This window comes from Geospiza fortis, unplaced genomic scaffold (assembly GCF_000277835.1).
Source record: "Geospiza fortis unplaced genomic scaffold, GeoFor_1.0 scaffold130, whole genome shotgun sequence".
In the NCBI taxonomy this organism is placed as follows: domain Eukaryota; kingdom Metazoa; phylum Chordata; class Aves; order Passeriformes; family Thraupidae; genus Geospiza; species Geospiza fortis.
The window spans coordinates 4143764-4157045 of record NW_005054300.1 but is presented as its reverse complement, the minus strand read 5'-3'; the positions used below and the strand labels follow the sequence as shown (position 1 = coordinate 4157045).

General features: G+C 46.1%; 1 protein-coding gene across 2 annotated transcripts in view; it reads right to left on the bottom strand.

Moving 5' to 3' along the window:
- SH3PXD2A (SH3 and PX domains 2A) overlaps positions 1 to 13282 on the bottom strand; it is a 191851-nt gene that overhangs the window by 132029 nt on the left and 46540 nt on the right. For both annotated transcript variants that reach the window (XM_031063005.1, XM_031063009.1), the window contains one exon: positions 3284 to 3360. In XM_031063005.1, coding sequence (XP_030918865.1) covers positions 3284 to 3360 — 77 coding nt within the window. The remainder of the gene's footprint in view (positions 1 to 3283; positions 3361 to 13282) is intronic.

Below are 13282 nucleotides of genomic sequence, written 5' to 3'. Positions count from 1 at the left end.
CTATTCCATCTTCAATCAAGCTAGCTTAGTTGTACAACAGATAGAGAGAGAAATGTCTGTGTACCTGTCTTGACAGGTTCAAGGATTAAACCTTGAAAGAGAGGCAGGACTGAGAGACCAAGAGGGAGGTAATTATGTTTGTGAAGTATGGTCTCTCAAATAGTGAACATTAATAAAAGAATGACATTAATAAAAGTACTTCTTGGCTCTGATGTGACTTGCTCATTTAATTTATATTAAGGTGGTGCCCATTTGGATACTCAAGCCTCACTACAGAAAAGCTCCTAAGCTTCTACTTAAAACCATATCCATCTTTATGGGACAGCATGAAGGCGTGTGACAAATCCAGGTTAGTGTTTATGACAATGGGATGTTACATCTTAAGGTCTCCCCTGCACAAAGATGCTTCCCTCAATTAGGATCAGCACACACAAATATGGAAGTCAGCAAATTCTGGCCCAATTCTTCCCAGAGGGCCGTGAAAGGACAGAGCAATGGTTTTGTGAACCACTGACCTGAAAAGTCTTTCTTGAAGACAGGATGGTACACGCTGGACAAACACACACCAGAGGTGTGTTTGAGAGATCAAAAGCCTCATAAATAAAATGCCCCTCGGGAAGGGAGCTCTATGAAGTTGCTCTTTCTTCCACATTGGCAAAAATTCCTAAACAAATTTAGAAAATCGGGCCCAATGAGCCCAGAAGACCTTAAATCACACTAAACTAATTCCAAGCCTACAGTAAAGAGGGAAATCATCCAGAGGGACTAATTCCAGTGGGCAGCACACATGTACTGGCAAAACACAGTTTGTTTGGTAACTCACTCAGGTTACCAGGAAGGACATCCAGACTCTGCACTTTCATGTTTACAGATGAGAAAACTCCTGGAAATCTTCCCATGTATCCCACTCCTCTCATTTTCATTGCAACTTCTAAGTTTCTTGCAGCCTTAGCAAAACCACTGGCCTAGTTACCTCTGTGATGGCATTTCTCTAAGCTGCTACAATGCACTGGGAATAACCCAGGCATGAGGAGTACAGAGACGGAAGCTGTAGGGTCCAGAGGGATCATGCCCCTGATACAGAATCTTCTGCAGACCTCCCCTTACTGCCAAGTGTCCCCCCAAACTCTAAGACAGCCTCTGGCTGTTCCTGGCACAGAAACCACAAACACTTCCACACAGCAGGAGTAAGACCTGCTCCTCAGCCATGCAAATTTCCACACTGACAGACAGTCTGCAAAAACAAGACAACAAATGGTCAAATACTTGCATCCCCCATTTGTGCTTCAGCTTTCCAGGACAGGTGAAATGGATGGAGAACTCTTATCTTGCAAAAAAAAAAACAAACCATGGATTTTGCATTTGAAACTGCCTCCCCCTCTGCTGCCACACAGATTCCAGGGGACAGAGGTCTATTGTTTTGTTTATTCATTTTATTCCACCAGATTCACCCACATCATTCCAGCAGAATACTCTAATTTTTTCAAATTTGTCAGCCTACCCATTTGAGGTTTAATATGGACATAAGCTTTGAACTCTTATAGAAGTAGGACTGAACTAGTCAAAATTATGCTCTTGCTCTACAGTTCCATATAACTCTCTAAAGAGTCAAAACATCCACTGGAGAAGGGTAGAAAAGCAGGAAATGGGTACAGAGGCAAATTAAATACAAATTTCACTAAACTGCAAACTAAACAAAAAGACACTACATCAAGTACAAGAAACATATGTGCCAGAGACCACTGGAATAATATTCTGCTACTGGAGACAGGAAACACAGGGCTGGGGGAAACTGGGCTAATCCAACACTGCAGGGTCTCTGTTCACAAAAGCAGCATCTATCAATACATGGATTAAGTAAACAGATTGGCTTCAGGGACATATCCAACCATGTCTGAGCAGTAGCAGCAGATCTGAACCAAAGTGGAACCATTCTATGATTCTATGACCTGAGCCAGACTTCTCCAAGAGAGAAAAAAGGAAATGAGGAGAGCAGGAATCACAGCATCACAGTGTCAATGAATGTGCCGTCAGCCACAACACACCCCTTGGCCATGACCAGTGGAGCCCCAGCAGGCCTGGCTGGGTCAGGTCAGGTCTGTCTGGGACACAGACAATGGGGTCCCAGAGAACCAGCTGCCCCTGGTCACTGCTTTCACTGCTGGGTGACAAAGTCCCTGCTTTCCCCACCAGCATCTGCCGGGTGAACCCTGACATCAGCCGGCCTCGCTGCTCCTGTCGCCGGCAGTTCCTGTCTGAAGGAGGGCGGCTGGGGACCCACTGAGACCCTACATATTTCAGAAAGAGCCATTTGGCTGCCAGCAGGAAGACAGTACACTAATTGTCACACAAGAAAGCCTGATCTCATGAGAGAAGACTTTAATTGCAGCTTCCTCACCCTGGGGGTGCAGATGGCATGGGTTTCACCACCACCACCACCCCCAGCAGCCTCAGGCACTTTGGCAATCTGCTTCCAATTTTGGATGAGCAAATGTCTGACTGCAGAAGTTCTTGGGAATGCTTTTTCCCCCCTCCACCTGCTCCTCTGACTTTCTAAAAATGGAAAGAAAACCTCAAGGGAAATAAGAGAGGAAGTCTGGGGTTTAAATAATGTGCTGACGGACTCGATACCTCTGCAGAAACTGGGAATCCTACTTGCCTAAGCAAGTAGAACTTGCCTAAGCAAACGACTTTTATTCTACTGACAGAGAATTAATTATCATCAAATCATAAACTCTAGTTTAGAAAGAAAAGATTAGGTGGCTTAATATTCTTCTCAACAGAGTCAAGCTTTTCTGTCCAGCAATAAATTTCCAGGCTTTCACTCATGAGGAGAAGCATTCCTGGAAGACACAGGTCCACCCTCAGTGCTGCACCAGCCACCACTGTCCCTCATGTGGCACCAGGGGACAGACAGGCAGAAAACAGCAGAAAACACCACCTTAGTTGTGCTACTCTGCCTGCTCAACTCCTGAATCATCAAGGCTGATGCAGAAAAAAAATTCACATTTAGGGCAGGCGAGGCTTAGAGCTTTACTGAGTAAACGAGGCATCAAACCAGTACATTAAGTTTGCCAGGGAAAATGCTGTGAGGACCCTGGGAGCAAACAGCAGCCTGGTTCCACCTGCCCTGTTAGTCTGGGTGGTGTTTGGGAAGGACCAGCCTTCCCTGCGATGGATGTCAGCACTCTGAGACATCCATTCCTTTCTCCAGCAGGGAAATGCCAGTGCTGGTGGTGCCCTGAGCCCCCAGGCAGGAGGGCTGTGCTCCCCAGAGCCTTACCCTGCAGTACTCATCGATGGGCTTCAGCCTCTTCACTGCTACGTCTCGGACATGGCTCCTCCGGAACAGGATCTTGCCTGAGGAGAGAACACATGAAAGGGGAGGGTTAGGGGCATCACCGCCATGTGGGACAGCACAGCAGCACCAAGCAGAGAGAGCTTCATCCCTGGCTCCAGCCATGGCTGTCAGCATGAAACCGGGATGACAGCCACCACAGTCCTGCCTGTGTAAGCTTCCAAAGGGGACCCAGGGACTTATGGGACAGAGCTTGGGGCTCTGATTTCACCCTGCAGGTAACACAAAAGGTTTTGGTCCCCTCGTAGTGATGGCACTACCCTGAAATGGACTGACACTATGTTATGACTAGCTCCCAACTGAGGGTCACTTTGGCATGGCCACGCTGGCTGTGCAGGAAGCATCAGGGGCTCCATCTGCTCCCCACTCAGCTGCCTCCCACTGTGGATGCTCCTGCCCTTCCAGGCAGACAAACCACACACCCAGCTCACAAGCAAATACAAGACTGTTGGCGACAGAGCCCTTATAAATCTACATGGAGAAACCAAACAACAGAAGAAAAATAAACAAACTATTTTTTTTAAACTAAAAGAAAAATAATAATCTCCATGTCCTTACTGGATGACATTTCTGCAAGCAGTTAAGATTAAATAAACAACCGGGTTTTGTGTGAAACTGATTGTAACAAAGTTTATCAAAATAATCTAGGAACTGAGTTTCCCCACACACGAGGATGTCATAGAGTTGGTATTTTTTTGGCTAGAAGGGATTATATCTTCATATCTTTTTTTGGTGGTTTTCTTCCCTTTTCCTTTTGTGCTGTGTTTCTTTTAATATAATCAGACAAGAATAAATTGTATGTTCTCCTTGTGGTAGAAGAAAACAGTATCTGCCAGCATTATTTAGTCCATGAAATATCTATAAAAAAACCACATCTATACTACACCCTGCTCCAAACTTCTACCAACAGGCAAATAAGATACTCATCCATAGACTGTGAGATAAGAAACTGGACTAAGAAATCAAATCACATCCAAAATCTGAATATGTGGCTTTGACTTCATCTGATTGCACAATCTGAGAGGTTAATGAAATGGCAGCCTCTGACAGACCAGTAGCACAGGCTCGAAGCCTCCCCCAGACACTGTCCCTTTTGGTTGCCTTTTCCTCCATAGCTGCTAATCTGGAAGGTGTTAAAGCCTTTTGTTTCAGACAGGGGAAAGTGGTTTATCTTTATCCCCAGTTCTGGCAACAAAACAGTTTGTGCTGTGAGGTAAAGCCATTTCCTGGTGCCATCAGTTTCTCTCTCTGGGTTCCCTGTGGTTATCTCATTACTATGCTGATGTTGAGCCATCCCTGTAGGATGTGATGCCTTGTGGTCACTGGGAAATCTTCAATGGGTGTCTGAGACATTGCATCATCTCGAGCAATTTAGTCAAATTGCATCAGCTTGAGCAATTTAGTCAGAAGCAGCTGGAGAAGGAAAGTGACCCTTCCACCCTCCTGCACTGACCCACATTGGACACACTGAAAGATTCTTTATTTCCTGCTTCTCTGTCTGGTAAATGATGAGAATTATCTGCCTTGAGGATCACACTTATACTGCATAACAGCAATAAACTGCTTTTTGGGGGCAGAAAGAAGTAGGGGTAGCTATAGAGAAAGGAATAGTTCCTTTCTCAGTGCTCCAGAAATGCTGGTGTGGGAGACCTTGGTATTTTTTTTGCAACTTTTATAAATATACTGCAAAGAGAAAACGACATTTTGGAAACATTCTCACTTTCTGGCTTTCCTGTTTTCAGTTCAAGCCATGAGTTGAAAGTTGAACGGGTGATCATATAAAAACATAAAGGAACCAAAGATTTAAACACATGAAAGATCTCCTGTAAATGCAACTCAGCTTTTCTAAAAGTAATAATAAAGAATGTTATATTAAACAGTGTACAAAAACAAAACGACCCCAGGATATGATGAATCTTAATTCAGTCCTTAAATGGAGATGGAAAATATCAGGGCGACTGTGGTGTTAGGACAAAGCAAACCCCAGAAGGTGCTTCCATTTTAATCCCATCAGCAAAAGGAAGATTTTCCTTCTACTACTAGAAACTGGAAAAGGCTTGACGAGGCCAGTGGGGAAGATCTGTAGCTGCCCAGTCCAGTATGGCATTCAAAGCTGAGATCTGGAGAAGACTGGGTATTTTAGAGCAACATGGAGTGGCGGTCAACAAAGAAAAAACAAGAAGAAAAACAAGGACACTCTGCAAACATATGCAGTTCTGATGGGCAGCAATGAGGGGACCCCCTCACAAATTCTGGAGGTCTTTAGGCAGAGAAGTCTCATTGACAGAGTCACCTAAGGAGGGACAGCTTCCCAAGCGCCCAGCATCTTCCCTTGTCTGGGAAGACAGACCAGGCGGATAAAGGGTCAAAGCCACCACAACCAACCAGCAGGAACTGGTGGCAGACCCAGTGCCAGTTACTGCTGCTCTCTCCAGCTCCCCCTTTTCTCCTGGTCTTCCTCTGAAAGCAAGGGAGGTCTCACAGGACTGGAAAAGAAAGGGAGTGTGAGACCCATGTTGTACACTCTTTACCTTCTCCAAGTGAGTGCAGATCCCCTCAATGGAAAGCTTTGCCTAACAAGGAAGATAGGGTCACCATAAATCCAGGGAAGGCAGAGAGCTGGGCAGCAGGAGCACACCAGCCAGCGAGGAGCCCTCTGGACAGCACTGGTAGGGAGCATTTTTGCCCAGCACCAACATCAAGTGGGAAAGTTCCAGGGTGGCTGGTAAATGCAGAACAGCCCAGACAATTTCCTGGTGAGGGTGGAGTAGTGGTTTATGCGCCACTTGGCTTTTCCTCTGGGAATATAAGGAAGGGATCTCTTCTCTGTGAGTACATAGAGCGCTGCTTTCCCCCTCCTGAATCTTGCAAAAAAAAAAACAAGCCTCCTCAGTTTTAAGCCTCCTCAGGCACTACAGCCCCATTTGACAGAAGGATGAGTGGCTTTTCAGCATGCTGCAGCCCAGCTAGGAAGTGAACAGGAAGTCTGTCTCCATTCAGATGGGAAGTCAAAGGTTACATGAGATGACACTGCCTCATGCAAATATTTCATTCATTGATGTGCCAGGTTTGGACAGGGCCAAGGGAGGTCTGGCACATGTTAGGAAGGGCTCTGAAGGCAGCAGCAACTGGAAAGAGAAACGTGGGAAAGACAGGGCTCCAGCCCTTCTGCTAATGCAGGATAACTATTTATTTTTATCATTTTTTCTTTAAAGAAAATATTATTCCTAGGAAATTAATATGGATAAGAGGCAAAGCATCAGGTTTAACATAGTAGAGGACATCTTAAGTCATCCCTTCATCCCTGTGTGTGTGTATATATATATATATATATATATGCAGTATTTAATTTCACGACCACACACCTCTTCTCTCATAAGACCTAAGTTTCCTCCTTTATACACAGTGGGTGCACAAAGTGGGAATAATAAAGCTATGCAGGAGATTGTCTATCTGGCAGCTGCTGATTCTGGAAACTTAAAAGTATCCTCAGAATATCACTTTATTCCTGCATCACCTCATACTTGGAGTAACATAGACTTTTAACACAAGCCCCACGAACAAACTGGTTGAAATGCATCCAAACACTCTGGTGCTCCCATTAGCCCACAGACCTGTGCTGAGTACGCCAGAAGGGTCCACAGCCTAATGGTTTGTAATAGCCAAGGATGTGGTTTGTGCAGGGAAGAAGCCCAGCTCCTGTGGGGCTTGGTGACACTGTGGAGCATGGTCTTGAGGCAGGACAGCACCAGGCACCACCAGCAAAGAAACAGCACAAGTCACTGAGGGGATGCCTAGCAGGAGAACCCTGTCTTTCCTCATCTAGAAGGGGGACATATGGTACACAGTCCCTACAAGCACAGCAGATGCCACTGCCCTTGACTGGGGATTTGTAAGCTCTCAGACAGTGTCTAAAACAAATCTTCCACTTGCAAGGAGAGGTGCTGCATATCCAGGCCTTGAGACCTTCTAGGGATGCCTTGGTGACCTTCCCACCTTTGTGGCAGTGGCTCAGTGAGGAGCTGCCAGCCCTGCTGCTCCCTTGGAGCCAACAGTGAGAGGCAGCTGCTGCACAGCCAACAAGGAGCAGGAAAATTGTTTTTAGCTCCCTTCCAAATCTGACAGAGAACAGATTCATCTCTTGGTCTTACTGTCTGATTGCTGAGCTCAAGTCCCATTTCCAGGTATGTCTGGGTGATGGATTGGCCTAAGGACACCAATTGTTTGATGCAAAGAGCCTCTGCCAGAGACTAAGAAGAGACCAAAGACACTATCAAAGGGACGGTGGACAAATGCATACTGACATTTAATCTTGAATTTCAAGCACCATCACCACACTTCAGAACACTACACTTCAGAATGCAGCACGTGAAGCAAGCCATATGATAAATATTCTACAGTGGACAGCCTGAAGACTAATGGGAGCACTAAAAGTACTCTAATGTCTCATCTGATTTATGTTTAAAAGAGACATGTGCTGACTACAGAAGCTCCAGCTGGAGAGGTTCTGTCAGTTCTCTCTCCCAGGAGCAGGAAAGAGCTCCTGCTCCTGCCTCTTCATGCTCTTCTTGTTACTGGGCTGTTGATTCTCTGCCTTTTTTACCTGAAAAGCTGGGAGGTACCAGGTCTGGATGTATTGCCAAGCAACATGTTTAACCCAAGATCAACTTCTCAGAGGTATCTGGGAGATGAGGTCAGACTCTTCTTGCAGTTACACTGCATCAGTTGTATCAGTAAACAAAAATAAAGAATTTAGCCCTCGTGCAGTTACAGGTTCTCCTTTTGAGCTAAGAAGTTCCTTCCAGTGTAACTAAAACTATTTTGCTGTTCAAGTATTTTTTATGAAGGTTTCTAATTCTTACACATGGCTGTTTGAATTATTTTTATACATCAAATAAGCACAGGCCTGCAATCAAATATGACACAAATTCCCCTCAACCCATTTAAGCTGTGACATCCACCTCAGGGTCCTGCCCAAACTCTCAGGCACCTGACACACAATCTATCTCCCAAATGGGGCATTTAAACATGCACTGCCACCTTGCACTGTAAAACAGACAAATCAACAGCACAATGATATGGAATAGAACAAAAAATTATTATTCTCATGGAATTACATGTGATTGTCAATCAGATGGCAATCTGATAGCAGCCAGAAGGGAGGTGTGTTCCTTACAAAATAGTATCTTACTTTTAAATGGGGATTCCAGTTTCCATGGATTGTTTCACCCATGATTTCCTGGAGTCGGAAAGTCAATGCCAGGGTCCTAACACTGATGGCATTTGCTCCTGACAAAGAAAGGGGAGGGAAATGATTCATAGTGTTTCCACCGGTGGGAGGGGGAAGGACTTTTTTAATAAGTAGAAACTCGTGACAGAGTCAGAACTGTTGGCTGAACTTGTCTTGCCAAAGAGCCTCAGCTGATAAAGGCCTTTGCTAATCAGCTGGAATTACCATGGAGGGTGACAAGAGGTGATGGAGACAGATGGGGCAGCCAGGAAAGCCACACAAGCAATAACAATATTGCCCTAAGATGTGGGGGATGGTGGGGACAGTGTCCTCCTGCCCTTGGATCCTGTTTTTAATGTGCATAAGCTGCAATGCTAAAGAAAATCACTGAGAAGCAATAAAGCATGGGAAGTAAGATGGCTTGTATAAAAGAGTATCATCAGGAAATCTTCCTCCACTAGAAGTGATAAGCAGAATATGCCCTTACGTGAATAATTAGAAAGGGGAACCAAAGACAGGCAAGTGGCAGGGCTAGATTGTCCTCCAGGGACAACAGCATCAGCTCCAGAGCAGCTTTGCTAGTACACAGTTTGTGAATTGAAGCATCAGGCACAGCTGGAAGGAGAAAAGCCACGAGCACTGACAGCGAAATTCAGGAGTGACAGACAGGGGCCATGGGGTGCAAATCTCAAGCTATGTTTGTAGAATATTTTGCATAGGCCAAGAGCTACTTCACATTGCTCTGTGTCCTGCTGCTATCACCCAAACAACCCATTGCTGCCATAATCTCTTCTTCAGATGTCCCAGTTGCAAATCTCTCACCTCTCCAAAGCAAAGCAGGAATCACAGTGTAGGCAAATGATAGAGAGTTTGGTCTGGAAAGGGCAGGCAGAAGTTGCACAAAATTATCCTTTCAATTTTTTCACTGTGGGGCAGATCCCTGTGCATTGGTCTGTGAGCACCAGCAAACACAGAAATCCATCAGCACTTCACTTAAAACAACTTTACCACCAGAGCACAGCAAAGTAAAGCATCTACCCCACACAAGATGATCTCAGTATAAGCACAAGTCCCCAGAATCCTTAAAACTGAACTTCCCAGTCTGTGGGTGGTCATAAAATGTTGGAAGTGTTGATTCTGTGGGTCAGGTCTTCAATTTCTGCAGTGAAATTGGTGCCTCCTCAAACTACACAGCTCAGTTTCTCCAAGGGGGAAAGTGAACTGGCGTGTAATTGCCGGTTGTAAGAGCTACATTATCCTGCAAACAGCCAGGAGCTCCTAATTGCAGAAAGCAGTCAGCGTGTCTGAGGGCAGAGGGAGGAGTGCGTTCACACCTGCAGCCAGCAACTAGCACACCCTCACCTGGAGGAACCAACACCATGATAATTCCCAGTCCCATAGAGACAAGGAGCCCGAAGAGGGTCAGACTTTCAAAACACCTGAGAAATGATGCCTTAGGAAACAGCAGGGCTTTCTCATACAGAGGATGCAGGAGCATCCTGCTCTTTGCATAACCTTTGCTATGCTGGGAGCAAAAAGCACAGAAAACCAGGAAAGCCTATGTAGATCTAAAGCATCATCCTTACCTCTGCATGCTTCTCCCTAAGATAAGAATCACAAGAATCACATCCACTGCACTCTTTGTTGCATTTTGTTTAACATCCTCCAAAAAGATCCCTTTCCAAATATCCAGGACCAAGTTTTGCAAATTTAATGTGCAAAACCACCAAGGCTTAAATAGTGATCAGACTATCTGGACCCTGCACCAAACTGAGAAACAGAGAAACATCAAGCACTACATCTCATTGCTGAAACACTTGGTTTTCCTTCTGTATCAGCTGGCGCCACTGTCCTGCCCTCCCCAAGGTAGTTAGTGGCTCCTAACCTGTGATTTCCAAATCGTTAGGGCTCTACAGTCTGCAGAGCTATGTTCCAGGGTACCTTTCACTCCCTGGGCAGTGTTGCAATGATGTGGATCGCTACACGTTGGCCCAACAATTTTGGGAAGGAGCAGTTCCTGTGGGTATTAGGTATTTGCTGGTGAAAATGGTTGTTTCATCTGAGCTACTTCAGTGCCTGACTCCTGAGTAGGACAAAGAGAGAGCCTCTCAAATGCCTTTGTGCCACCTTAACCATAAAAAATACTCTTCCTAAAGGGCAAGACCCTGTCCCTGCAGCTACACTAACAAAACTCTTCCTCTGCTCTTTCCAAACCCACATCAAGTACCACATTGCTCACTGGGGTCTGGTAAAGTCACCAGGTGTCTTCCTACTGACACTGAGTGGTATGGACCCTCAGGAAAGTGGTATGGACCCTCCTCAGTCTTTTAAAGCAGGAGCCTTAAGGAACAGAGCCTATTAAAACATTTACACTGTCTTGTGAGACCTGTCATTCATGCAGGAGCTGGTGTGACACTAAGCCTGAGACACTACCTCAGAGGCCCTGGGCCAGCACCAGCCTTGCCAGCAGGGAGCCTTGGGGCTACATCCACTGGGATAAGAGACCCTGCAGCAGGGTCACTGCAGGGAGATGGATGTGCACCACACCCCTGCCAAACTACCCTGGAAAAGCACAGTAAGGGCCCAGCCACATCCTCTGGCGTGGTGGGCAATAACAGTGCTTGGGAGGCTCCACCCTTAAGCTGGTTGAGAACTGGAGCTGTGAATAAAATAATATTTCCACTCATACCACGTAGATCAAAGTTATTATTACAGGGAGCTTGGCCATGCAATAACGCGGTGCCACAGCGTGTGTTCTTACAGGAGCACTGCAAATTGAGGGGTAGGGATGCAAACGTGGCTGCACAAGGTCACAAAACGAGCACACACTAATGAAAGCCATAGAGCCAGTCCCTAGATGCCTCTGCTGATCACATGTAGCACGAAAATACACTTACCTTGCTATCTAGGACCAGAAAAATCTTCCTGTTCATTTATTTTAATTGAAAACAAATTCTAAACTTCTGCCACGAAAGAGGCAAAACTCTTTCCAGTGGAAGACTTTGATTAAGTCAGCTGCCAGTTTACACATGTTCCATATTGTAGGAGGTGAAATTCAGCAGTCAGATTGGCAGGGACAGTGCTCCACAGAGCAGCTGGGGTATGTGGAAGGCATAAATTAACACAGAAATTAAACAAAGAAACAATATGGCAGCAAACAAACTAGGTGTCTGTGCTAGTCAGAGGCTGGAACTCACCAGCTAGGATTTCAGAGAGCTGTAGTAAGAAATGAAACCCTGATGCTTCACAAAACAGAGCACTATTCCTGTTTCCTAAATCAAAGTGCTCTCCTTGAGTCCTCCAGGTGAAACTGCTGACTGGTTTTAAGCTGAATTTTCCCTAGATGACAGCAGGTACAGAAGAAGCTCCTGAACAACAACCAGACCAAAACTGGTTGGCCCCTGAGTCAAGAAGCTCATCACAGACCAAGCAAGACACCATCTCAAACCACAGACATCATCCTCTCGTTCCAGACACATCTCTTCAATATATCTTGCTTTTAAGTGTTATTAAGGCAATCTCTGGTAGGGATTTCCTCTCTGCCTGCTCTGATCCCTGATAAAGCTATTGCTGCTTCAAAAGCTCACAAGCATGCACTTTAAAGCAGGGATGACCAGTTTCTGTGCTTCAGGAGAAGGGAAATGGGCACACACTGGGGCTCTGACTGCAAAGGTGCAGTCTTCTTTGCACCAACCTGTGCCATCTTCAAAGCCAGACCTACACCCCTTGCCCTGCAGTGCAATAAGCCACCTGGGACTTGTGCCCACAGGTATTGATTGGATCTGGCTAAGATGGAGATGATTTTCCCATAGCAGCAGAGCACGGTGCTGTGCTTTGTATCTGCAGCTAGAAGGTGTTGATAATACCCCAGTATTTTGGTGCTGCAGAAGCAGTGCTCACACAGCCTCACAGCTGTCCAGCATTGCCATCACCACCATCAGGAGGCTGGGGTGGGCAAAATCTTGGGAGAGGACATAGCCAGGACAGCTGACCCAAACTAACCAAAGGGATATTCCAAACTGTACTACATCAACTCAGCAGTCAGAGCTGAGAGAAAGAAGGAGAAAGGAGGGGCATTCATTATTTATGACACTTGTCTTCCAGAGTAACCATTACACATAATGAAGCTCCACTTGCAGGGAAGCGGCCAGACATGGCCTGCTGATGGGAAGTAAAGAATAAATCTTTCATTTTCCTTTGCTTCCACTTGTGACCTTTGCTTTCACTTTATCAAACTGCCTTTATCTTGACCCACAAGTTGTTTTTTCCCATCTTATTTCCCCCCTGCCTGTCCTGCTGAGAAGGAGAGTGATACAGCAGCTTTATGGGCTCCTGATGTCCAGCCAAGGTCAGCCCACCCCATCACACTGCCTGATGGAACAGCCTTTGGGTCAGGACCGTGGCCAGGCCACCCAGCAGCACCTCCTGACCACGAAGCCACCCCTACAGCCCAGGCCTCCCCGCTGATGCATGCAGGGTAACCCACTCCTGGGGAAGGCAGGGGACACAATGGTCCATGTGGCACATGGCCTGCACCAACACGAGCCAGAGTTGGTCACCTGGTCTCCTAGGGACAGCAAAGCTCACTCACGCTGCTCCAGCTTGGCTGCACGACTCTGAGAGCTCCCACCAGCACTTATCACAGCTCAGCTGATGCACAGGAACAGGGAAATGATTTTATAATTACTTATCTG